Here is a 27,879-nt window from a genome sequence, read left to right on the forward strand (position 1 = left end):
TCTTGTTGGTTCCTGAACCAATTGCTCCATGAAGCAATCATTTATTACCATCCAGGAACTTTATGTCTCTAGCAAGTCCTAATGTTACATTTACCCAGTCAAAAATGGGGTAATTGAAATCTCCCATTATTACTGCACTGCCAAATTGGTTAGCTTCCCTGATTTCTCTTAGCATTTCATCATCTGTCTGACCATTTTGTCCAGGTGGACGGTAGTATACTCCTATCACTATACTCTTACCCAACACACATGGGATTTCTACCCATATAGATTCTACTGAGCATTTAGTCTCTTGTATTATCTTTAACCTGTTGGACTCTATACCCTCCCGAACATAAAGTGCCACACCCCCACCAAGTTGATCCTCCCTATCATTGCGATATAATTTGTACCCTGATATAGCACTGTCCCATTGGTTATCCTCCTTCCACCAACTCTCTGTGATGCCAATTATGTCAATCTCATCATTTGCTGCTATACACTCTAACTCTCTCATCTTACTTGTTAGACTTCTGGCATTGGCATACAGACATTTCAAAGTGTGTTTTTTGTTTGTTTTAACAACCTGCTTTTCAGTTTGGGATAATTCGGAAATCGTTAGCTTTGGTGATTTTTTACATATAGTTATATGGATTATGCTTGCTTTTAATGGAACCTCTCTGTTGGGATGCTCTAACTCTCCTGTTTCATTAGTATCCTTTAAGGATACATTTCTCTCGAACCATGCACTGCTGAGTGACTGTCGGGTTTCCCTCTTGTTCTAGTTTAAAAGCTGCTCTATCTCCTTTTTGAAAGTTAGTGCCAGCAGCTTGGTTCCACTCTGGTTAAGGTGGAGCCCATCCTTTCGGAAAAGAAAGCCATCACCCCCCCCCCCCCCCCCCCCCCCCAACGTCGATCTTATCCACGGAAAGAAAAGTAAAAACTCCTTATCCTAATCTTCACCGGGGTTTACTAACGCCACCATTTACACCCTAAAAGCTGTCCTCTATGATAATTGGGGTTTTATTAGGGGATCAGCTCCCAGGAGAGAGGAGCTTCACCAAAACAAGTCTGCCTTCATGAATGCTCAACAGTGCCCTCCATTCCCACTACTGTTTGATCTGGCAATAGAAGTGCTGGCAGATTTTCAGACCGGTAGTAGAAAGCATGTTATCCCACTATAAGCTGATGATGTGCTATTTTTCTTGACACACCCACGAAAATAGAGTCCTCAGCTGCTTGCAAACTATTTGCTTATAAGTAAGATTTCTGGATATAAGATAAACTTCTCTAAATCCAAAGTGTTCACAATAGGTGATATGAGCATAGGTGACATCCTCCCATATTTTTCAAATTTTAAAACTGCGCAGGATAGAATTAAATACTTGGGAATATGGATAGCAAAGAAGGTGGCTGGCTTATATAAGTATAATTATGCAGAAGTGGTAGATCACATACAGAAAGTCTTGGCGATATGGGATGATCGTTTTCTTTCCAGGGCTGGCAGAATAAATGTTCTCCCAAGATTAATCTCTCTTTCAGCATATTCCGTGTTACGTGCCAGAGGGTTTTTTCTCCTCCCTGGAGAAAAATTCATATGGAACAAGAAGGCAGCTCATATTAAGCTTCAGAAGCTATGGAGGCCAAAGGAGACAGGGAGTATAGCGCTTCCCTACTTATATAGTTATTATTGGGCATCGGGAATCCTGGGAGCCCTAGTATGGTTGCACAGAGAAGAAGTGTCCCTTTGGTACTCTTTGGAAGCACATCTGGCTGGGGGAATAGACCTGCCTATGCTATTACAGCCGGAGTTCATGCCAGGGTCACCAGAAAGCCAGCTGTGTGAGCCCATACATGTCACACATTATAAAGGTATGGAGGTCAGTGAATAAGAACCTGGGCTCCCCCCCAACAGATGCTGTATGGCATTATGCCCATATGGAGAAAGGCGACCGATTGGTAGAAGTTGGGCCTGAAATTTTTGGGCCAAGTTTGGGAGAAGGAGGATACACAAATGAAATAATTTCAGGACCTCAGAGAGGAACAAGTGGTGTCAGGAGAATCTGAGCCCTTTCATATAAGATGAATGGAGGAGCTTGAAGGATTTCAGAGAAAGGGGTGGGAACAGAGGATTCTTAACCCTATCGAGAAAGTAATCGCACAAGAAGATATGCCAAGGCAGGAAATATCCAGGTTCTATAGGGCAGGTGTTAGTGTCAGATGAAGTAAAACTCCCCCCTATACTTCAAGGCACATTGAGAAACAGGATCTATAACAATCTAAGCGCTGACCACTGTGAAGATATTTGAAAAGCGGTGCATAGGATATCATTATGTAGTAAACAAGTAGAATGGAGAAAGATGGGCATCCAAATGGCAGATTAAATTTAATGTGGAGAAATGCAAGGGGTTGCATATAGGGAGAAAAATAACCCTTGCTGTAATTACACAATGTTAGTTTTCCATATTAGGAGTTACCACCCAGGAAAAAGATCTAGGCATCATATGGATAATACTTTAAAATCGTCGGCTCAGTGTGCTGCAGCAGTCAAAAAAAGCAAACATGTTAGGAATTATTTGGAAGGGAATGGTTATATAAAATGGAAAATGTCATAATGCCTCTAGATTGCTCCAGGCTGAGACCCGCACCTTGAATACTGTGGACAATTCTGGTCACCGCATCTCAAAAAAGATATAGTGGTGATGGAGAAGGTACAGAGAAGGGCCAACCAAAATGATAAAGGGGCTGGAACAGCTCCCCTATGAGGAAAGGCTGAATAAGGTAGGCTGTTCAGCTTGGAGAAGAGACGGCTGAGGGGGGATATGAGAGGTCTTTAAGATCATGAGAAGTCTGAATGAGTAGATGTGAATCGGTTATTTACACATTTTCGAATAATAGAAGGACTAGGGGGCATTTCATGAAGTTAGCAAGTAGCACATTTTAAGACTAAGTCAGAGAAAATTGTTTTTCACTCACGCACAATAAAGCCTGGAATTTGTTGCCAGAGGATATGGTTAGTGCAGTTAGTGTAGCTGGGTTTCAAAAGGTTTGGATAAGTTCTTGGAGGAGAAGTTCATTAACCGCTATTAATCAAGTTTACTTAGGGAATAGCCACTGCTATTAATTGCATCAGTAGCATGGGTTCTTGTAACCTGGATTGGCCTCTGTTGGAAACAGGATGCTGGGCTTGATGGTCCAAATTGCCATGCTTGGTCTGACCCAGCATGGCAATTTCTTATGTTCTTATGAAATCACTAGTTACCTGATAATTTCGTTTTCCTTAGTGTAGACAGATGGACACAGGACCAGTGGGTTATACTCCCCTGCCAGCAGATGGAGACGGAGCAAGCTGACGTCACAGTATATATATGTTGAGCCACCGACCTGCGGACCCCCACAGGCCAGTCCCTACTTACCGCGGGTTGCCTCACGGCAGCAGTGGCATCAGTGAGGCCTGCTCGGGACCTGACCGGCTTCTCTTCTCTGTGCTCACTCCACGAGGGAGCCACCGCCGACGTCCACTGGGTCCGCCCCTCTAGGCGTGCGCGCGCTGGAGCACAACTTTTAAAGGGACCAGTGCGGGAATCATCGGCTCCACCCCCGAAGGACGTTAGACGCCAGCAGAGATTTAAACCCTGCAGCCAGTCCTGTTCCTCGCCTTGCAACGAGGTTCTCTCTGTCCAGAGGTTGCTAGTTGCTGTTCCTGGTTCCTGACCTTGGCTTCTGACTCTGGCTCGTCCACTGGCTTCTGACTTCAGCTTCTGTTCCGTGACTTCTACTTGCTCTCGGTGTCCTGTTCTGCTTCATCCAGGAGGTCTCGCCTAAGTCCAAGTGTCTTGGGTCCTCACAGGCTCCTCCTGGGGGGACCTCGGGCCTCCTGGTTTCAGCTTCGGTACTCCTCAGGATTCCTGGATTCTTCTTCAAGACTCACCCACAGGAGACTGCACGTAAGTCCAAGCGGCCTGGGTCCTCAAGGGCTCCTTCCGGAGGGACCTTGGCTTCAAGTGGTAAAGATTCAACCAGTCTCCTGCCCCGTACTGCCTCCCGGCTTCGACCTCCACTGTGGGTCCTCACACAGTGCGCCACCATCTGTCTGAGCCGGCTCAAGGGTCCACGAAATGTAATTTCAACAGTTTGCAAGGCCATGGACCCGGCGGACGTGGCTGGCTTAAAGGCCATCCCCGGAATTGCCCAGCATCTACAGCAGCCGCAGCTCTGCCTAGATGTCCTGACGGCAATAATAGAGAGACTGGCCAACTGCCTGGACGCCACGCCTCCTGCACTGGTTTCCTTGCTCGATTCCGGACCAGCGACCTCCACACAACTACCGGTACCGCCGAGGTACTCAGGGGAAGCGAAACAGTATCGCAGATTCCTCAACCAGTGCTACACATATGCTTCACCCTACTGCCTTCTCAGTTTCCGACTGACCTACTAAAGACCAGCTATATAGTGTCCTTGCTTGACGGGAAGCCCCTGGCCTGGGCCTCCCCGTTGTGGGAACATAAGGATCCCAATTCTTGGAAACCCGGAACAGTTCGTTTATGCCTTTCGACACATTTTTGATGAGCCTGTCCACCGACCTACAGTGGTTGCAGAGTTACTTAAGTGACGTCAAGGTATTCGTTCCCTCACAGATTACGCGGTTGAATTCCGTACGCTGGCTGCCGAACTGGACTGGAGGGACGACAGTTTACATGGTATATTCCTGGAAGGAATGTCCTCACGTCTCAAGGACGAGTTAGCAGCAAGGGACCTTCCAGATGATATGGATAGCTTGATCGACCTGGCAGGACGGGTCAACCGCCAACAACATCGGTTCGAGAAGGGAAGTCCGGCCATAGAACCGGTAACTCGGGGTCTACATTTCCTCAACCTGTACCCACTCCACCTGCTTCCACCAGCGCCCAAGGGGTTGAATCCATGCAATTGGGATGAGATCCGATCTCGCAAACCCTTGATTCTACGTACTGGTCTCTTATACTCTTAAGAAATTTCATTTCTCGTCCTGGAGAGATCCATTCACCCCATCATCTTGGGCTTACCCTGGCTCTGGAAGCACTCCCCCGTCATCCACTGGGACACCCTCCAGATCGCATCTTGAGGTCCATGCTGTTTTACCTCTTTGCCTGGTTACAATCTCTCGACTCAGTGTGACACTTCTGACCACGCTTATGTCGCTTCCCCCGCAATATCAAGATTACTGGGATGTCTTCTCGAAGGAGAAGGCAGAATTGCTCCCCGAACATCGGCCCTTTGATTGTGCCATAAACCTGGTTCCGGGTACTACGCCTCCCAAGGGGCGGGTTTACCCCTTGTCGCACCCGGAGACCCGAGCCATGTCTTCTTATATCCAGGTGAACTTGGAGAGGGGCTTCAATCGGCCTTCCAACTCCTCCACTGGAGCCAGTGTTTTTCTTTGTTGCCAAGGACGGGTCACTCCGACCCTGTATAGACTATACCGTGGCCTCAACGCCATCCACACGAACGGGACAGATATCCTTTGCCTCTGATTCCCGAAATGCTAGACCGGCTGCAAGGAGCTAAAGGCTTTACCAAGCTGGACCATCCGGGGCACGCATAACCTGGTAAGGATATGACACAGCGACGAATGGCGGGCATTACGAGTATCTGGTCGTGCCCTTTGGCTTATGCAACGCTCCTGCAGTTTTCCAGAACTTTATGAACGAGATATTACGGGATATGTTGCATACCTCTGTCATAGTGTACCTCGATGATGTATTGATTTATTCTAAGGACCTGTCCACGCACCGCACACATGTGCGACAAGTGTTACAGAAGCTTCGGGACAAACAGTCTCTTCGCCAAGATAGAGAAGTGTGAGTTTCGAACAAGAATAGTTAACCCTTCCTCAGATATATTACCCTCTTCCACGGGCTTCCATATGGACCCAGATAAGGTAGCGGCCATAGGGGTCAAAGCGCTACAACACTTCCTTGGCTTCGCCAATTTCTACCGCCAGTTCATACTCCATTACTCCCGAATGGTGGCTCCGCTCACGGCCCTTACCAAGAAGGGTGCAGACGCCAAGAACTGGTCTCCGGCAGTGTTAAAGGCCTTTCAGGAGCTGAAGGAAGCTTTCCTTCTAGATGTCTGCCTTCATCACCCTGATCCTTAGCGTCAGTTCATTGTAGAGGTAAATGCATCCGACCTCGTGGTAGGAGCTGCCCTGAGCCAGATTTCCACGAGGGGTAAACCCCTAACTTGCTCCTATTTCTCTTGGAAGTTCTCACCTGCTGAGAAGAATTACAGTATAGGAGACAAGGAGTTATTAGCCATTAAGCTCACCTTGGAGGAGTGGCGCCAGTGGCTGGAAAGGGCTCAGCACCCCATGATTGTTTATACAGACCACAAGAACCTAGAATTCCTGTGCCGAGCCCAGCGGCTCAACCCTCGACAAACCCGATGGTCACTCTTCTTTAGCCCACTCAACTTCCTCCTCTGTTACAGACCTGCTTTTAAGAAAGTCCGGGCAGATGTCCTCTCCCGCACTGCGGAAACAGAGGATAACCCCAATCTGCCTCGATATATCCTCGACCCTGCTAAGGTCCTGTTAGCTGCCTCGGGGGCAGTCCCTAAGGGTAAGACAGTGGTACTGGTCCGTCTGCGCAAGAAGGTTTTGTCATGGGCCCACGATTCTTTAACCGCAGGTCATTTGGGGGTTGCTCGGGACTTTGGACCTGTCAGAATACTACTGGTAGCCTCAGGTCAAAAACGATGTCCGTCTTTATGTTGGTTCCTGTCCAACCTGTGCCCGACAGATGCCTTTGCCTGGCCGTCCCTGGGGGCTTCTCCAACCTTTACCCATTCCCACCGAGCCCTGGACCCATTTGTCTACCAATTTCATAGTGGATTTACCACCCTCGGAAGAGAAGACTGTGATATGGGTCACGGTTGATAGATTTTCAAAGATGGCCTATTTCGTGCCCCTCACTAAATTATCAATGGCGCCCGAGCTTGCAAGTCTATTCACCCAGCACATCTTTCGCCTGCACGGACTTCCTCTCCATATTGCTTCCCAGTGGGGCTCGCAATTCACGGCTAAATACTGGAGAGCACTCTGCAAGAAATTTGGGGTCCAGTTAGACTTTACAACAGCTTTTCACCCTCAAGGCAATGGCCAAGCGGAGCGCACGAACCGGACCTTGAAAGCTTTCCTCCGAGCATTTGTGGGAGACCTACAAGATGACTGGGTGACTTTATTGCCATGGGCAGAATTCTTCTACATTCATCATAGGCATTCTGCCACCAACATGTCTCCCTTCCAGATAGTCTATGGGAGACGACTCTGACCTCCTTTTCCCCTGCCTTTGGCGGTGCCATCGCCAGCCGTACAACTCTCTGCCCAACAGTAAGGAATCTGTGGGGTTCCACTCGAGAGAAACTACAACACACGGCAGCCACTGCAAAGAAATACACTGATCGTTTACAATGCCCAGCTCCTGCATTTCTCCCTGGGGACAAGGTATGGCTAAGTACCAGACACCTCCGCCTGCGGGTTCCATCTATGCGCCTAGCTCCAAGGTACATTGGTCCGTTTGCAGTATCAGAACGGGTGGGCACCGTCTCCTATCACCTCTGCCTTCCATCCACGCTAAGGATTCATAACGTCTTCCACGTATCCCTGCTCAAGCCTTTGGTCTTGTCAGTCTTCCACAACAAGTCCCCTGAACCCGCCAGCCTTACCATCTATCAAGTAAAAGAGGTGTTGGATGTGCGGTTTCATCATAGACATTGGGAATACCTCCTTTCTTGGGAAGGCTATGTTCCTGAAGAGAATACGTGGGAACCTGCCTCCAATATTTTGGATAAGTCTCTCCTCCACCAGTTTCATCTACGCCACCCTGCTAAGCCGAAACCCCCAGGAAGGGGGTGTAGAAAGGGGGGTGTACTGTTGTGCTGCTGACCTGCCGACCCCCGCGGGCTGGCTCCCTACTTACCGTGGGTTGCCTCGTGACAGCAGCGGCATCAGTGAGGCCTGCTCGAGCCTGGCTGGCTTCTCTTCGCGGTGCTCCCTCCGCGAGGGAGACGCCGCCGACGTCCTCTGGCTCTGCCCCTCTAGACACGCACGCACTGGAGCACAACTTTTAAAGGGACCAGCGCGGGAACCGGCGGCTCCACCCCCAAAGGATGTCAGACGCCAGCATGGATTTAAACCCTGCAGCCAGTCCTGTTCCTCGCCTTGCATAGAGGTTCTCTCTGTCCAGAGGTTGCTAGTTGCTGTTCCTGGTTCCTGTCATTGGCTTCTGACTTTGGCTCGTCCACTGGCTTCTGACTTCGGCTTCTGCTCCTGGTCCGTGACTTCTACTTGCTCTCGGTGTCCTGTTCCACTTCATCCAGGAGGTCTCGCCTAAGTCCAAGCGGCTCGGATCCTCACGGGCTCCTCCTGGGGGGGACCTCGGGCTTCCAGTGGTGAAGTTCCAGTTGGCCTCCTGGCTTCAGCTTCGGTACTCCTCAAGATTCCTGGATTCCTCTTCAAGACTCACCCACAGGAGACCGCACGTAAGTCCAAGCGGCCTAGTTCCTCAAGGGCTCCTCCCGGGGGTACCTCGGCTTCCAGTAATGAAGATTCAACCGATCTCCTGCCCCGTACCGCCTTCTGGCTTCAACCTCCACTGTGGGTCCTCACACAGTGCGCCACCATCTGTCTGAGCCGGCTCAAGGGTCCACGAAATCTAAATTTCAACAATATACTCCTGCAGTGACCTCAGCCTGCCAGTATTCTCTTCAAAAGCAACTGTGGACAGACTAGCAAAAACTTGATTAAAAACAGTCAACCATTACTGTACTCAACAAGAAACACTGAACTCAAAAATGTATGTACCCCATGCTAGGGACTGGATAAACACTTATAAGTTATCCCCTGGAACCCGGAGCCCCACAGAAGTGGGCAGGTAGGTACGTACATGCATGTATGATTGGTAACAGGTCAGAATGAAGATTTGTAGGATTCTGAGAGTGGACATTCACCTGAAACCAATACTTCGTCTCTTGGGATGGTGGGGTGTATACACAAGTACAGCAAAACGCCAGCTTGCGGATCAGCTGATACACTATGGAAATCAATGCCTATGATTGCTTGCTGGTGCCGGCAGGCACATACCATTGCTTTAGTGGAAAATCTTACCTATATATGTCATAGGCAGATGTCTCTTTACGATAGAAACTGGGCACCTTCCTGGGCGGACCAGAAGCGGTAGCTATTGTTTTGCCCATGGGTATGACTTATCTGGGGCAGGCTTATGGGTTGTAGTATAGTGCTACAGCAGTATCCCAATAACTCTAATGGATGGGATTGGCTGTTCGCCAGCACTACATGTGTACGTGGAATATTAAGGATTCGTTAGGGCAAAATGATGCAGATAGTATTATGCGCACAGTATGTTTTATCTGTCGAGATAGAGGTGGAAATTGGTAAACTCTCTTACATGATGTAACTGTTTACTGTTGTGGTGGTTGTTCAAATAAAAATAAAAAGTTTAAAGAAAACCTCAGGCCTCCCTTTGCAAGAGGAGGTTATGTAGTCTTCTGCTGGCATCATTCTCTAGAATGTCCCCTAACAACGACAATCTGCTGTTTGTTCTATCAGAGGATTCTGGTAGCGTTGGTACTTCCAAAATGGATGATACTGGTAATATTTTGTACAAGAAAATGGTCTATGCTATGCTGAAGGCTGATCCAGAGCAGATAAGAGATTGGAGAATCATATATTGTTCTTTTATCTGGAAGACAGTCTTTCTGACCCTTTCACCGAATAGATTGTCCCCCGAACACAGGACATCTGTCAGTTTACTGTGAACATCATCTTATAGCTCATGGTTTAGAGCCACACCATCCTTTGTGCCCCGACAATGGCAGCCAAATCCTTAGTGGCCATGTACTTGCCAGGTTCTTATGGCCTGGATTGGCCACTGTTGGAAACAGGATGCTGGGCTTGATGGACCCTTGGTCTGACCCAGTATGGCATTTTCTTATGTTCTTATGTCAAAGGACTCATATGCAAAGCGAATCGGGAGATGCTCACACTCTTCTGCATCGTAAACATTGTGATCCACCTCATGTTCCTCACCCAGGAAATCTATTATAACCTCATCCTGGTAATGCAATCATGCAGGTATTGGACCACAGAAATATAGAAATGTAGAAGTGATGGCTGAAAAGGACCTAATGGCCTATCCAGTCTGCCCAACAAGCTCCCATAGTTATCAGTTTCCCATACTTATCTGTTACTCAGACCACCAAGATCAGGGCTCATGTTGGCTTCTGTCTGAGTCCAATTTCTTTTCATCCCCTGCCGTTGAAGAAGAGAGCAATGTTGGAATTGCATCAGATGTGTAGTATCAGGCTTTGTGGTTAAGGGTAGTAACCGCCGCATCAAGCATGTAACCCCCATGCTTGTTTTCCCAGACTATAAAGTTCAATGTCCTTGTTGGTTGTTGTCTGAATCCAATTTCTCTTTCCCCTGCTGTTGAAGCAGTGAGCAATGATGGAGTTACATCAACAATATCAAGGCTTCTTTGTTAAGGGTAGTATCTGCCACACCAGCAAATTATCCCCATGTCTCTTACTACATTCCCCTCCCCCTTGCCTTTAGGGATCCACAGTATTTATCCCATGCCATTTTGAAATCTTTCACCCTTTTTGTCTTCACCACCTCCTCCAGAAAGGCAGTCCAGGCGTCCATCACCCTCTCCGTGAAGAAATATTTCCTGACATTAGTTCTCAGTTTCTTTCCAGTGGAAAGGTTTGTTGTTGATCGTGCATCATTAAAACCTGAAGGTTTGTATCATAGGTCCTCTGCTCCTCCTCTCCTCCAGGGTATACATATTTAGGTCCTTCAACCTCTCCTCATAAATCATTTGATGGAGACACACCACCATTTTGTTCACCCTTCTCTGGACTGCCTCATAAGAACATGTCATAATGGGTCACACCAAAGGTCCATCAAGCCCAGCATCCTATTTCCAACAGTGGACAATCCAGGCCATAAGAACCTGGCAAGTACCCAAAAAGTAAGTCTATTCCATGTTACTGTTGCTAGTAATAGCAGTGGTTATTTTCTAAGTCAACTTAATTAATAGCAGGTAATGGACTTCTCCTCCAAGAACTTATTCAATCCTTTTTTAAACACAGCTACACTAACTGCACTAATAACATCCTCTGGCAACAAAAATTCCAGAGTTTAATTGTGCGTTGAGTGAAAAAGAACTTTCTCCGATTAGTTTTAAATGTGCCACATGCTAACTTCATGTAGAGCACCCTAGTCTTTCTATTATCCGAAAGAGTAAATAAATTCACATCTACCTGGTCTAGACCTTTCATGATTTTAAACACCTCTATCATGCCCCCCCACCAACCGTCTCTTCTCCAAGCTGAAAAGTCCTAACCTCTTTAGTCTTTCCTCATAGGGGAGCTGTTGCATTCCCCTTATTTTGGTTGCCCTTCTCTGTACCTTCTCCATCGCAACTATATCTTTTTTGAGATGCGGCGACCAGAATTGTAGACAGAATTCAAGGTGCGGTCTCGCCATGGAACGATACAGAGGCATTATGACATTTTCCGTTTTATTCACCATTCCCTTTCTAATAATTCCCAACATTGTTTGCTTTTTTGACTACCGCTGCATACTGAACTGACGATTTCAATGTGTTATCCACTATGATGCCTAGATCTCTTTCTTGGGTGATAGCACCTAATATGGAACCTAACATTGTGTAACTATAGCATGGGTTATTTTTCCCTATATGCATCACCTTGCACTTATCCACATTAAATTTCATCTGCCATTTCGATGCCCAATTTTCCAGTCTCACAATGTCTTCCTGCAATTTATCACAATCTGCTTGTGATTTAACTACTCTGAATAATTTTGCATCATCTGCGAATTTGATTACCTCACTCGTCGAATTTCTTTCCAGATCATTTATAAATATATTGAAAAGTAAGGATCCCAATACAGATCCCGGAGGCACTCCACTGCCCACTCCCTTCCACTGAGAAAATTGTCCATTTAATCCTACTCTCACTTCCTGTCTTTTAGCCAGTTTGTAAACCATGAAAGGACATTGCCACCTATCCCATGACTTTTTACTTTTCCTAGAAGCCTCTCATGAGGAACTTTGTCAAATGCCTTTTGAAAATCCAAGTACACTACATCTACTGGTTCACCTTCAAAAAAGTGAAGCAGATTTGTGAGGCAAGACTTGCCTTGGGTAAAGCCATGCTAACTTCGTTCCATTAAACCATGTCTTTCTATATGTTCTGTGATTTTGATATTTAGAACACTTTCCACTATTTTTCCTGGCACTGAAGTCAGGCTAACCGGTCTGTAGTTTCCCAGATCGCCCCTGGAGCCCTTTTTAAATATTGGGGATACATTAGCTATCCTCCAGTCTTCAGGTACAATGGATGATTTTAATGATAGGTTACACAATTTTACTAATAGGTCTGAAATTTCATCCAGTCCAGGTGATTTACTACTTTTCAGTCTGTCAATCTGGCCTAACACATCTTCTAGGTTCATCGTGATTTGGTTCAGTCCATCTGAGTCATTCCCCATGAAAACCATCTCCAGTACGGGTACCTCTCCAACATCCTCTTCAGTAAACACCGAAGCAAAGAAATCATTTAATCTTTCTGCGATGGCCTTATCTTCTCTAAGGAGCCCTTTAACCCCTTGATCATCTAACAGTCCAACTGACTCCCTCACAGGTGTTCTGCTTCGGATATATTTTTTAAAGTTTTTACTGTGAGTTTTTGTCTCTACGGCCAACTTCTTTTCAAATTCTCTCTTAGCCTGTCTTATCAATGTCTTACATTTAACTTGCCAACGCTTATGCATTATCCTATTTTCTTCTGTTGGATCCTTCTTCCAATTTTTGAATGAAGATCTGTTGGCTAAAATAGCGTCTTTCATCTCCCCTTTTAACCATGCCGGTAATCGTTTTGCCTTCTTTCCACCTTTCTTAATGTGTGGGAATACATCTGGACTGTGCTTCTAGGATGGTATTTTTTTTTTTAACAATGACCACGCCTCTTGCACACTTTTTACCTTTGTAGATGCTCCTTTCAGTTTTTTTCTAACTATTTTTTCTCATTTTATCAAAGTTTCCCTTTTGAAAGTTTAGCACGAGAGCCGTGGATTTGCTTACTGTTCCCCTTCCAGTCATTCATTCAAATTTGATCATATTATGATCACTGTTGCCAAGCGGCCCCACCACCAATACCACTCTCACCAAATCCTGTGCTCCACTGAGAATTAGATCTATAATTGCTCCCTCTCTTGTTGTTCCTGAACCAATTGCTCCATAAAAATGTCATTTATTCCATCCAGGAACTTTATATCTCTAACAGGTACCGATGATACATTTAACCCAGTCACGATGATACATTTAACCCAGTCAATATTGGGGTAATTGAAATCTCCCATTATTAACGCACTACCAATTAGGTTAGCTTCCCTAATTTCTCTTAGCATTTCACTGTCCGTCTCACCATCTTGACCAGGTGGATGGTAGTATACTCCTATCACTATAGTCTTCCCCGACACACAAGGGATTTCTACCCATAAAGATTCAATTGTGCATTTAGTCTCATGCAGGATGTTTGTCCTGTTGAACTCTATGCCATCCCAGACATAAAGCGCTATGCCGCCTCCATCCTGTCTCTGTCCCTTCTGAGATACAATCTCCAGAACTGAACACAGTACACGCCAGGTGAGACCTCACCAAGGACCTGTACAAGGGGATTATCACTTCCTTTTTCTTATTAGATATTCCTCTCTCGATGCAGCCCATCATTCTTCTAGTTTTAGCTTTTGCTGTGTCACAGTGCTTCGCCATCTTTAGATCGATAGACACTATTACTCCAAGAGCTCTCGCCTGATCTGTGCACAGCAGTGCTTCACCCCCCATCGCATTCAGTTCTTTCGGATTACCGCATCCCAAATGAATACACTTCTTGGCTTTAAATCCCAGTTGCATAACTTTGACCACTCTTCAAGCTTCCTTAAATCACATCTTATTCTCTCCACTCCTTCTGGCGTGTACACTCTGTTGCACATCTTAGTATCTTAGACAAACTTTACCTTCTATCCCTTCCGCAATGTCGCTCACAAAGACGTTGAACAGAACCAGTCCCAACACCGATCCCTGCGGCACTCCATTTAACACTGTTCTTTCTTCAGAGTAGATTCCATTTACCATCACTTATCTTCTATCCGTCAACCAGTTTGTAATCCACACTACCACCTTGGCGCTCACTCCCAAGCTTCTTATTTTATTAGTCTTTTATGCGGGACTAGAAATAGCTGATGAATAGCTGTATGAGTGTTCAGCATGGCACTCTAGAACTTCTTTTCAAATGCATCTAGGAGTTTCGGGTTCTTCCTAGGAAGAGAGTTGGAATAAAATCTAATCTTCTTGGTCTTATCTAATGTGGCCTCCACAACCACCGATTGGTGAGGAACCTGAACCAACCCAAATCCCAGGACCTGCTACACCGTATATTTCAGGTCCAATTTATGTGCTATAGGCATGTACAAAGCTGGGAACTCCCACATTCCGTGTCTGAAGCTCCACAAAGATTTTGTGAAGCAGCAGAACCGCTGTGGTGTTTCCAGTACGTGCAGGAGGTCGAAAACATCTGCTCGGGGATATTTGTCTCTCTCTACAGAATTGTTAAGAACCTTTCCCAGCTTGTTGAGAAATTTGGAGTAAGACAAGTCTTTTGAGGGAGATGAATGCTTTGGCCCAGTAGAGGGTCAGAAGGCACACATTTTGTCTCCTCTGACGACTCAGAACAGCGAGGGAAACTTACCTACAACCCTGAGGATGACCAGGGCAACCCGGGGAGGTGAGTGGGGAACCTTGAGGGAGACAACCCAGCATGAGACCCAACTCCTCTGAGCTGAATGCCTTCTTACAGGCTTCCTCCGAAGTCCCTCATACTGTAGATTCCTTCAGACTAATGCCTAGAACAGGGAGGCTAGGTGTTGGGACTCCTATCTGAACGTGAAGCTGAAACAATAATGGCTGCAAAGCGCTCTGACTGGCTGTAGCTATCAATATATAGATAGTCTTGAACAATTCTATGAGGTGGATTGAAGGTTGTGCGTCTGGAAGAGGGGCTGCAACAGAAACATCTATCTCTGATATCAAAATGAGGTCATCACACAGAGGTGCTTCCTGAGTTCTATGGAGGGCCCCAGATTGAACTTCCTATTCTGATCTCCCTGCACTCTTTGGGCTGGTAAAGATAGAATCCACAGCTACCAATGCCGTAAGTTGTAAGATTCCCCCTGGTGCCACTGAAGCGTTGGACCAGGGTAGAAAAGACGGAATCTGTAACAAGTCATCGCCAGAAGCAGGAAACGGCTTCACCTTAGGATCCTACTTCAATGATTCTGGCTGCTGGTGCCAACATGTTGATGGCACTGACATTGCCCGTGTTGTATGCTGATTCTTTTTCATGAACAGCACAGTGTTGGTCTTCCTTGCGGGACTGGAGCCAATTGTATCAACTGTGTCATCATCAGTGTCAAAGGCGCCAACTTAGCCGGGATCAATGGCCTGATGGAGTCAAGTGCAACGATCCTGAATGCATCAATTACACTGACTGCACAGATGCCAGTTGCTGCAACGATGCTTCCGATGCAGTAGGGCCTGTGGCCTGCACTGATGCATCAGGTTCCTGTGCCAAGGAATCCCAGGAGTACTTTGAGCCGCTTGACTCAGAACCTGATTTGGATGACCAGGAAGCATAACTCGACTCATCCCTCCAGAATCTTGCAGAGGAAGGAGGACTCTGTCAGCCCCAAAGCTCTATCTTGTAGGTATGATTCTTTTTGGAATCTCAGCAACATCCTTTCATAAAAATCATGGTAGGGATATTCTGCACCCTCAGATGCAGTCTTTGAACCCACTTATAAGTGGGCTTCTTCTGTCCTGGCATTCTTTAGCAGAAGTAATTTTCATAAATATTTTTTTTTCGATTTGCACTGAAAAGTGCTGTTGTGGGGGCTGCTGAGGCAGAAGAAAAAGAAGGTGGAATGGGTTTCTAGAAAAAACATGATAGAAAGGTTATACATCTAGAAAGCAGTATGGACAAAAATTGACTGAGGGGGGTTCACAAGGCAGCACTCATGTGGGAACTCCAGCACATACTCAGCAGAGCAGAACTATAGAGCTCAGAGAGAGTGGTCTATTCAGCATCTCTGGATATCACACATGTCATGGCTAGTTTAGCCCTGCTTGCTGATTGAGAAATTATTAGTTAACCTCCAATGGAGTTATCAAAACTATATTATACATTGTGACTGTGCTTATTCAAATATATCAATAAGAATACAAATTAAGGTCCCACAATATTTTGATCTTTGGAAAAAAAACATTAATAAAATAATTTACAATTTAACTTGTTTGTCCAAAAGTTTACTTTCAGTAAAATACCCATCCCTTAATACCATTATTTTATTGCTACGATGACAGTGATGTCCTTGCTCTATCCAAGCAGACTGATGGCATATCCATCTGGCAAAGTCTTAACTCTAAAATGGAAATGGCGTCATCAATATCTACTTATTCTCCCACATTTCAGGTTTTAATGATTACTAACATGTCTGTAATAAAAGTGACAGACAACAGCATAATCACAAACATTTATCATAGATTTTCTAGAGACATCAACTTCCTCATTTTCAAATACAAAAAAAAAAAAATCTTATTTTTTTCTCTGCCTCCTAATATTTCCCTTTCTCCGTGCATCAGTGAAGAAACTTTAAACCAATAGACCCACATTTCAAACACTCTTCAAGTGTTTGAAATGTAGAGAACTCAGAGGTTCTTTAAGAAGTTCTCCGATGCTTATATGCATTATAACTATTGCATCTAAAATTACCTTTATGTCTATATGGTACCATGCTCTATTTCTCTGATCTCGTTTCCTTGAACAAATCTATTACTCCTAACTCTTTCAAAACTGTAAGATGTCTTAAATTAGATATTAGAAAGCAAGAGGGTCTGTGATCAAGCCTACAAATGAACTGTATTTCAATACCTCTCAGAGTTTTCTGGTAAATTTCACTAGCCTGAATATTACCTATCATCACAAAGTGCCAATATAAGCATTTTGATCTTTCATTTCTATATGCTTTTTTTTCTGTAAAAGAAACCCATGCTTAATAGTTCTCTATTGTGTATCACATTTATTTGACTCGTTTGATTCGAATGCCTGAGACAGTAATTATGAAAACACATTTTAAGCAGTCTCCCTTTAAGTAGTATTCCTTTGGGGTACCTTTAATTAAAGATCTTGGAGGGGAGTTTCCATCAAATAACACTGAGTTTGTTGCAGGTGTCCTCCTAAATGTTTTGGTTTGGATCCTGCCTTTTTCATCAATAAATAGCTCGAGATCCAAGACATTTTTCTTGCAATCAGGATCTAAAATTAAAAAAAAAACCAAAAAAAAAACCAAGAGAGCTTAGTAACAGTATCTACTCATTAAGTCATTCTAAATCAAAATATAATTTGTATAGTGCCTTAATAAATCAATAATGTTCTATATAGTAATGAATTCCAAATACTCAAATCACTGTCTTGCCACTTTCTCCCAATACAATTGTATATGTTGGAGCAAACACATGCTTTTACCGATCCATTTATTAAACTGTAAAAGACCAGTCAATATTTGAGGTCAAAATATAATGTTTGCTTGGGCAATAACTATTTTTAGCACATGGTGTGCACACCTGTCCTTTTCCCATCTTGTGTGTTCTCTTAAAAATGTCTTCTACAGGAAATCTGGAACATGTGTACTGAACAAATTGTTATAAGAGAAAAGCAGAAGGAAAAAAATGTCATTGTATATAAAAATATACCAGTAAAGAAATTCCTTAGAGCAATGCAGAAACTGGGATGTCAACTCCACAAGATCTTACCATGCAACCAGTTCTAGAAGCCACCGAGACCCGAGTCACATCTTCTGAGAGATTAAGTGATTGCAAAAACTAATTTCTCAGCATCCAAGCTGTGTGCAACAAGGCCTGGAGGTTGGGATGTCTCAACCTGCCTTGATCTTGTATGATAAAATTTGGGGAAGTCTCCAGACTGATCAGCAACCAAATGGACTTAAAAAATAACTTGGGCCATCTTTAACACCTTATGCTATAAACAAATATGAAACTTTAGAGTCAGTTACAATTAAAGTTGTGGAAGTTAATTCCTTGTAGCCAAAGTTGAAAGCATTTTCATGTTTTTGAAAGTCAAAATAATAAATGCTCCAGTCTGAATTTTGCAATATTTTTGGAAGAAAAATACCTCTATATGAAGGTGATCCGAAGCCTCATATGGACTTTAAAGGACTAGATCCCATTTAATGTGCTTCTGTGCCAAGCTTTAACATTTCAGAAATATTTTAGATGTAGAATAATAATAAAGTTCATATATTTTTTATAGGACTAGGTTCCCCTTTGCACAAATAACTCATTGGCAAGTTGTGAAAATATATGTTTTCACTACTATGAAGGCATTCATGTTATATATAGATACTTTTACAGTGTCTATTTGTAGTATATGTGGCAAGACCATGTTTGTAAAAAATGGCACATTATTATGCAGTAATAGTGAAACAGAAGCAATGCTCACAAGTGGAAGACTAAGTAGTTTGGAAGTTGCAAAGAGCTGGTCAGGCTGAAGAGGACTCAGAGGTCTGCATCACAGATTTTGGGGGAGGGCACAAAACACCAAAGGGAAAAGCAATAATGAATAACAAGCAAAATATCTAAGACAGTAACGTTATTTTAAACTAGTTACCGACTCATTACTCTGAACCATTTATTATGGTTGACTATTGGTTAAAGCAGAGTTGCTTACCTGTAATAAGTGTTCTCAGAGGACAACAGGATGTTAGTCCTCACACATGGGTGACATCAGATGGAGCACCGACACAGAAAACATACGTCAAAGTTCCTAGAACTTGGACTTGCCACACTGTGCATGCCCAGCATGCACTATACCATGTGTCCACATGGGGTCCCCCTTTAGTTTTGTAACATAGAATTAGACATAAATTAAAAATGAAAAACCAGAAGAAACCCAACTCCGCGGGGTGGCAGACGGGTTACATGAAGACTAACATCCTGCTGTCCTTGGAGAATACCTGTTATACGTAAGCAACTTCGTTCTCCGAGGACAAGCAGGATGTTAGTCCTCACAAGTAGATGAATCCCTAGCTACAGGCTGCCCCCCAAATTAAAAGGGGCCCAACAAACACCCAAAAAAAGTTGCCAACAGGCACAACAACAATGGTGTTGTTGGTTACAGAGGGGGAGATAGCCTAAACACAAACAACGGGCCCTAGGCGGGAGAGAACTGGGTTCTACACCTCAAACAGATTCCGAAGGACAGATTGGCCAAACCTACTATCTTGTCAGCCATCCCTATCCAAGCAATAGCAAGACATGAATTTGTGGAGAGAACTCCATGTTGCAGTTTTGCAGATCTCCATGGCAACCGATCACAAGAGGGCCACCAACGCTGCCATGGCTCGGACGAAATGAGCCTCGACATTGACCTCTAAGATGCAGTCCCACCTGGGCATAACAGAAGGAGATGCAATTTGCTAGCCAATTCAATAGTGTCTGTTTGGCAATGACAATGCCCAACTTATTTCGATCAAAGAAATAAAAAATTGGGTGGACTGTCTATGGGCTTCTGTCCGCTCCAGACAGAGGGCTAAGGCTCGCTTGCAGTCCAAACTGTGCATGGCTTGTTCACCTTGTGCAAATGGGGCCTGGGAAAGAATGTTGGCAAGACAATGGACTAGTTAAGATAGACCTCAGTCACCACCTTAGGCAGGAACTTAAGGTCCTTACGCAAGACCACCCTCTCATCAGAAAACTTAGTGTAACGTGGATAGTCACTAAGGCCTGGATCTCTCTGACCTGTGCACTGAGGCGAATGCCAGCAAAAATATGAGCTTACAAATTAGGTACTTCAGGTCACAGGTGCGCAGCAGCTCAAAAGGAGCTTTCATCAGCTATCACGTTAAGGTCCCAAGACACTGCGGGAGGCCATGGGGAAGCTTCAATTAAAGTAGGCTCTGCAGGAAATGTGCAACTATAGGCAGTACAGAGATGGGCATACCATCTACACCTTGGTGGTATGCGCTAATTGCACTCAGATGAACTCTAACGGAGCTGGTCTTCAAGCCAGCCTCCAACAGGTGTAGAAGGTAGTCAAGCAGTTTTTGTGTGGGGCAGGAAAAACGGATCTAGGACCTTCTGTTCACACCACACAAAAAACCTCCTCCTCTTCAGTCCATAGGACTTTCTAGTGGAAGGTTTTCTAGAAGCCACCAGGACCCGAGACACATCTTCTGAGAGATTGAGTGATTGCAAAACTAATCTCTCAACATCCAAGCTGTGTGCGACAGGGCCTGGAGGTTGGGATGTCTCAACCTGCCTTGATCTTGTGTGATAAGATCTCGGGAAGTCTCTAGACTGATCGGCAACTGAATGGACAACTCCCGCAGTAGTAGAAACAAGATTTGTCTTGGCCAATAAGAGACTATGAAAATCATAGAATCGGAGGATACATGTACAGAAGACCTTCGCCCCAGTGCCAGGAGTGGGCGTCTGAGGCTGGTTTGCCATTTGTCCTGTATAGGAAGCAGAACTGAGGTACCTTCCTATTGCAAGGGGACATGGTAAGATCCACATCTGGGCTCCCCCAGAAGTGGAAGATCCAATCCGCAAACCATTGACACAAAGACTACTTGTGGGGTCTGAAGGCACGACACTGTCCGCTAACACGTTCTCCACCCTAGCCAGGTACATTTATTTATTTATTTGTATTTAGTCAATTTTATATACCGACATTCAAATTCATTTCACGTCGGTTTACAATAACAAAATTCAACATGTCAATTAACAAAATTGCAATTAAACCTATCATATTACATAGACCAGTGTTATACTAAAACATAATACACTACCATTAATCAGTAATTCTAAAATAAAAAAAAATATATCAGACCTTAATACTAAAATTATTACTTATCCATAAAACTAGACTTAAATAACTCCTATCATAAAATAAAATAAAACAGCCTTAAAATAAGTAGTCGTTAATATACTAGGATAAGTAAATATTCCTAAAGGGGAATCCATGTATAGATGTTAATTAGCTTGACTGAACACCTGCTCAAATAGCCAGGTTTTTATCAGTTTCCTAAAGCTATTAATATTTGTCTCTGTACGAATATGAAGGGGGAGTGAATTCCACATCTTGGGCCCAGCCAGAGACAATGATCTTTCCCTCATTGAACCTAGATGGGCTAATTTTGGTGATGGTATTGTCAGTAAAGCTTGACCAAGTGATCTCAGATTGCGGGATGGATCATAAATACGAAGTGATGCATTCAACCATTCAGTGTTGTTACCGTAAACAGCTTTATGAATTAAAGTCAGACATTTATATTGAATTCAAAACTGAACTGGTAGCCAGTGCAATTTCATCAAAACAGGGGAAACACGATCGAATTTCTTTGTATTGGATAGAAGCCGCGCTGTGGCATTTTGCAATAACTGCAAAGGTCGAATGGTTGACAATGGCACACCTAGTAATAAAGCATTGCAATAGTCCAGTTTTGGTAGAATCAGGGCCTGCACTACAATGCGGAAATCGTTTGAATGCAATAGCAGCTTCAATTTTTTAAGATTTGTAATTTATAAAAGCCATCTTTCGAGATAGCTTTTATTGACACTTTCATACTCAGCTCTGAATCAAGGACACAGCCCAAATCTCTTGCTTCGTGTCGAATATTGTACGATGGGGCACAAGATAAAATGTCAGACTCCATTTTACTGAAAAAATGGAGTTACTGAAAAAACATTTTTCAGTAACTTTACTGCTGATGAGCACTATTTCGGTACTCGGAGGTACATAGCCATGAGCACCATCCCATGGGACAGGGCTCATGACCAGATCTGGACCACTTCTTACATAGGAGGTATGACTCTGTACCTTCCTTCTGGTAAAAATACCACATCGTTTCTTGGTTGTTGGTTTAAATCAGGACAACTCTGCTGGACAGCCGATTTCTGAAAGCCCATAGCACGTACTTGATCGCCCGGAGCTTCACAAAATTGATTTTGCAACAGCATTCTTGGGCAGACCAGATACCCTTCATGCTGAACCCATCTATATGAGCTCCCCAGCACAGAGTGGACACATCCTTGCTTAGAACATTTTGGGTAGGGGAACTTTGGAAGCGGAGCCCCTGTTCCAGATTTGAAAGTACCCGCCACTAGAACAAGTCGTCCTGCAGTGATAAGATGACTCAGATGCGATCCTGGAGGTTCTGCGTGGCCTGCCGCCACTGTGACCTCTGGGTTCATTGGGCTTTGTGCATTTACAATTGTGCCAAGGGAATGACGTGAACAGTTGTGGCCATATGGCCAAACAACCTCAACATGTTCCAGGCTGACACCTGCTGGGCACTGCTGCGATGGTCATGAGTATGATGGCCCTTTGTTAAGGCAAAAAGCCTTTGGCCTAAGACATGTCTAGCAGGGGTCCTATGAAGTCCAACTGAGGTGACAGGCTGAGATGGGACTTCAGGTAATTGATGAAGAACCCTAGACTCCAACACTGGATGCTCAAGCGCATGGACCAGACCCCCCTGCCTGAGGGATGCTCTTGACCAGCCAATCATCCAGATAAGGGAAAACATGCACTCCCAAGCCTGCGGAGGTGCACCACTACCATGGCCAGGCATTTTTTAAAGACATGTGGGACTGATGCAAGCCCAAATGGCAACACCCTATACTAGAAGTGCTGTTTCACAACCATGAATCGAAGATAGTTCCAGTGACTTGGGAAGATCCTGATGTGGGTATATGCGTCATCCAGATTGGGAGAGTACAGCCAGTCCCCTTTTTTCCATAAGGGGGATCTGCCTAGGGAAACCATCTTGAACTTTTCCTTTTTGAGAAATCTGTTCAAGGCCCTTAAGGTCTAGGAAGGGACGGAATCCTTCTTTTTCTTTGGAATCAGGAAGTATCTGGAGTAAAATCCCTGCCCTCTTTGCCCTAATGAAACAGGCTCAACAGCTCTGGCAATTAAGAGGGAGGAGAGCTCAATTAGTAGTACTTCCCGATGCGCTACCAGCCCCCAAAACAGGCTCAGAGGGCAATTCTGTGGGGCACCCAGTAGGTTCAAATGGTACCCTTAGCAGATGATGGAAAGAATCCACTGGTCCGAAGATATAATGGGCCACTGGTTCGCAAAGAACCACAGCTTTCCCCCGACCGGCAGATCCATTGCCCTGGGCATGAGTAACTGGACTACACTCCCTATGACCCAGTCAAAACTCTGTCCCTGAAGTTGACAGATGCTGGCTAAGCCTTGAGAGCTTCCTGCTACCTGGGACGGTTGCAGGAGCTCTGATGCTGTTGATGGGCGCGAGGGGGTGGAAGGTAGTTCTTACTCTGACGAAAGTCTTCTTCTGCCCTGATCTCACCAATCTCTTAGCAGAGGAGGGTGGGTCCAGAGTGCTGGTGGAGAGTTGTTGGAGGGTTTCATGGTTGTCCTGGAGCTGGGCCACCGCATCTTTCGCCCTATCTCCATAAACGGAAAGTCAGCGAGTCTTTCCTGTACCTCTGGTCAAGATTTGAAGCCCACAGCCATGCCATTCTGTGGGCACCAATTCCCACTGCAGAGACCCTCGATGCCATTTGGAAAACATCGTAGATCACTCGGACCTCATGTATCATGCACTCTAGGCCCTTGTACACCAGTGACATAAGGGTGTCCTGCTGCTGCTGAGGCAACTGCTCGGCCACCTCCTGCAACCCATTCCAGATGTCTAGCGAGTACTGGCTCACGTAGAGCTGGTAGGAACCTATGCAGCCAACGAGCATAGGTTTTTCAGAGGGCTTTCTTCCAAAAGCATCCATCGCTCTGTGACCCTTCCCCAGAGGCATCAAAAAATGGGTCCAAGAACGCTTGGCTCTCGAAAGGGGTTTTGACTACCACCGATTGATGGGGAAGCTAGCACTTGTCGAACCCAGGAGCCTTCTGGACGAAGTAAACCTCATCCACCTTCTTTGTTCACAGGAGGCACTGTGAGGGGGTGTTCCCACATTCTCAGCAGTAACTCCTTAAGGATGTTGTGCACCGGGACCGCCACAACCTCCTTAGGAGGCTCCATGAACTGGAAGATTTGAAGCATTTTGTGCCTGGCACCCTGCTCTGTCAACAACTGAAAAGAGATGGCCTCCGCCATCAACCGAACAAAACCTGCAAAGGTTAGGTCCGCAGGTGGAGACCTTCTCTCCTCTAGAGAAGATGGGTCTGGGGGGAGACCATTAGAGTGATCAGTGGAGGACCACTGACCAATAGGGGATATGGCCCAGGGTGCTCAGGGTTAACTCAGTGGAACAGGCACCAACGTGACTGGACAGGGTGCTGCAGGCTTCGGCATCTCAGCAGAGCTTCCTCCTCTGAGGAACAGGCCATGACCACTGTATTGGCAGGGAGGGATGCTGTGCCCCAACGGGTATAGATACCAACCGGGTCAGTAACGCACCAATGTGCCCACAGAGAGACTCCAACAGCGGTTCCAAGACAGACTGTACTGGCTCTGGTGCAATCAGTGCCGCAGGACCAACGTCCTGCATCGACTGCTTAACTGCCAGCTGTACGTGTCTCTCAAGCTTCTTCTAAAACATTGCTGATGTCAATACCAACTTGGAGACAGGAGGATTCGAAAACAGAATCGGTGACTGGCACCTGGTCTGATGGAGATAGCCACCACCCCACAGCACCAATGAAGGACTGACACTCCTTGCCGCAGGGTCGCTTTGGGGGCATCACAAAATGAGCTGGTGAATCCCCGTCCCTGGCACCGTGAATCAACGGGAACCAATGCTGATGCTTCTTCGGCTTCCCTTGATGCTCACCAGAGTCTTTCCCCAATGCCGAGGTCAATGAGCAGCAACCTGATGTCCTCGGCCTGGAGGAGCCCGACAATAGTTGGTCTCCAGCGCCACTATCAACCAACGGTCCCGCCAATGTTATTTATTTATTTAGATGTTTATATTCCACTTTTCACACTTTTTTCAGCACTTCAAAATGGATTATATTCAAGTACTCTGTGTCCATCGGTGAGGCTCTAAGGTCCTTCGAAGCTGCCAATGCCTCAGACATCTTCAGCTCAAAGTGCTCCATCATCTTGAGCTGAAGTCGACGTCCTTTTGGGGGTCACCTGGGCACATTTGCGGCAACCCTGGACATCATGCGATGCCCCCAGGTAGAGGACACATTTTTCATGAGAATTAGTGATGGACATGATCCTCGGGTACCATGGGCATCACTTAAAACCAGACGCAGCCATGACGGAACGAAAGAAAAAGGAGGCAAGATCAAACTCAATGGAGACAAGCGTAGTTGACCAGCGAACACAGAAGCACCGCAGCTGCAGGAAATTGACTGCGAAAGAAAATGAGAAATTACTATTTACCTGACAATTTCCTTTTCTTTAGTATAGACAGCTGGATCCAGAATAAGTGAGCTATGCACCCCTACCAGCAGAGGGAGATAGAGCAAAGCTGACATCAAAGTATATATACCCCTGCAGTGACATCAGCCTGCCAGTATTCTCTGAAAAATCCAACTGTGGACAGACTAGCAAAACTTGATTAACAACAGATAACCATTCCAGCACTCAGCCAACAAGAAACACAGAGATCAGACAAAGAATGTATTAACACTAGTCTAGGTGCCTGGATTAACACCTACCAGAAAATCTGGACTCAAGCAGCCAGGCAGGACGACAATAGCACAACCTGCTGGCAGCGAAGGGTGGGAAGGTAGATCCACCTGTCTATACTAAAGGAAAGGAAATTATCACATAAGTAGTAATTTCTCATTTCTTAGCATTTAGACAGGTGGATCCAGTACAATTGGGATGAACCAAAGCTACTCCCGAACAGCGCGGGAGGTTGCACGCGGTCCAGTCAAAACCACAGGTGCAAAGGCTGCGTCCTCCCAGACCTGGAAAAGGTGTGTAAGGAGGACCATGTCGCAGCTTGGCAAATGTCGACAGGAGACAACAATCTAATTTGTGCCTAAGCCCTAGTGGAATGAGCCCTAACCTGACTAGGCAATGGCTGCTCAGCATCCACATGCAAGCCGTGACTACCTGCTTATTCCAGCGAGCTATTGTAACCCGTGAAGCTGGCTCGCTCTGTTTACTTTCACCATGGAGGACAAACAGGCGACCCGTCTTCCTGAGAGGTTTAGAAACCTCCAGATACTTCACAATATGTCTCTTGACATCCAAGGGTCGCAACAAGTGATATTTCTCCACATATCTCTCCCTATCCAGAGACGGCAGGAAAATGGACTGATTAAAGTGAAATTCCGAGACCACTTTTGGCAAAAAGGATGGAACAGCATGCAGCCATATTGCTCCTATAGTCACTCAAAGGAACAGCTCCTGGCAAGACAAGGCCTGCAGCTTGGGATACTCTATGCGCAGATACTCTGCCACAAGAAACACCATTTTCAAGGTCAATAACCACAAGGAAAGGTTATGCATTGGTCGAAAGAAATCCAAAACCAGATTAAGACTCCACAAGGACACCGGTAACCACAAGGGAAGACGAAGATATTTCACTCCTTTCAAGAAACAGGCCACATCTGGATGAGCCGACAAGCGTCCACCAATCACCTGATTCTTGAAACAGGCCACTACTGTACCTTCAAGGAATTAAGGACCAACTCTTTTTTCAATCCATCCTGCAAAAATTCCAAAATGAGCAGGATCTTAACTGAACAAGGAAGAACCCCTCGATCTTCACACCAAGCCTTAAACACTTGCCAAACCTGCACATAAGCTAAGGAAGTGGAGCACTTTCTCACTCGCAGCAAGATGGCAATCACCGCAGTAGAATATCCACACTTCAACAAGAAAGCCCTCTCAAAACTGAGTCAGAGGAATCCGGAGGGGGAAGGCTACCAGGAGCCTTGCAGATCTGCATACCATGGTCTCCTGGGCCAATCTGGTGCCACCAGAAGCACCATCCCCCTGAGACCTTCGATCTTCTAGATCGATCTGCCCAACATGGGACATGGGGGGAAGGCATACCACAGCTCGCCCTCCAGCCACTCCTGCATGAAGGTGTCGATTCCCAAGGACTTTGGAGCTTTCCCGCGACTGAAGAAATGAGAAATCTTTGCAGTGCAAGAAGTCACTAGTAGGTCCAGAAACAGAAGGCCCCAGCGATCCACTATCTACTGAAATGCCTCATTTGACTATTCCCATTCTCCTGGATCCAAACTCTGTCTGCTGAGAAAGTCTGTTCTTACATTGTCTTTTCCTGCAATGTGTGAGGCTGAGATCTCCTGAAGATGGGCTGTTTCCTGTAATACTTGCTGGTTCATGGTTCCTCCCTGCCGATTGATAAAAGCCACCGCCATTGCATTGTCTGACAGTATTCGGACCACTTGACCCTGCAGTCAGTCACCGAACTGCAAGCATGCCAACTGGACCACACAGGCTTCCAACCAAGTGATACTCCAGAGGAACTCTTCTGGACTCCAGTGACCTTGTGCTGTCAGCTCCTCACAGTGAGACCCCTAACCCTGGTGGCTTGCATCTGTTGTGAGTACCAGCTAGTCCAGTGAGCTTAGGGAAACCCCCTTTCTCAGATGAGTCTGCAGGTGAGTGCAGACATCCATTGACAGGAAAAGCTGAATCAAATAGTACTGAGACTGTGGCCAGCAGGGAACACTGAAGACAACATATATGCACCCTCGCCCACAGCACCACTTCCAGGATCACTGTCATCAATCCAAGTACCACACTGTCGGTCA

General features: G+C 45.6%; 1 protein-coding gene across 2 annotated transcripts in view; it reads right to left on the minus strand.

Annotated features, from left to right (window-relative positions):
- MSANTD3 (Myb/SANT DNA binding domain containing 3) overlaps positions 1–27,879 on the minus strand; it is a 149,223-nt gene that overhangs the window by 79,858 nt on the left and 41,486 nt on the right. For both annotated transcript variants that reach the window (XM_029589948.1, XM_029589947.1), the window contains one exon: positions 17,296–17,439. In XM_029589948.1, the coding sequence (XP_029445808.1) occupies positions 17,296–17,439 (144 nt within the window). The remainder of the gene's footprint in view (positions 1–17,295; positions 17,440–27,879) is intronic.

This window comes from Rhinatrema bivittatum, chromosome 2 (genome assembly GCF_901001135.1).
Source record: "Rhinatrema bivittatum chromosome 2, aRhiBiv1.1, whole genome shotgun sequence".
Taxonomy (NCBI): domain Eukaryota; kingdom Metazoa; phylum Chordata; class Amphibia; order Gymnophiona; family Rhinatrematidae; genus Rhinatrema; species Rhinatrema bivittatum.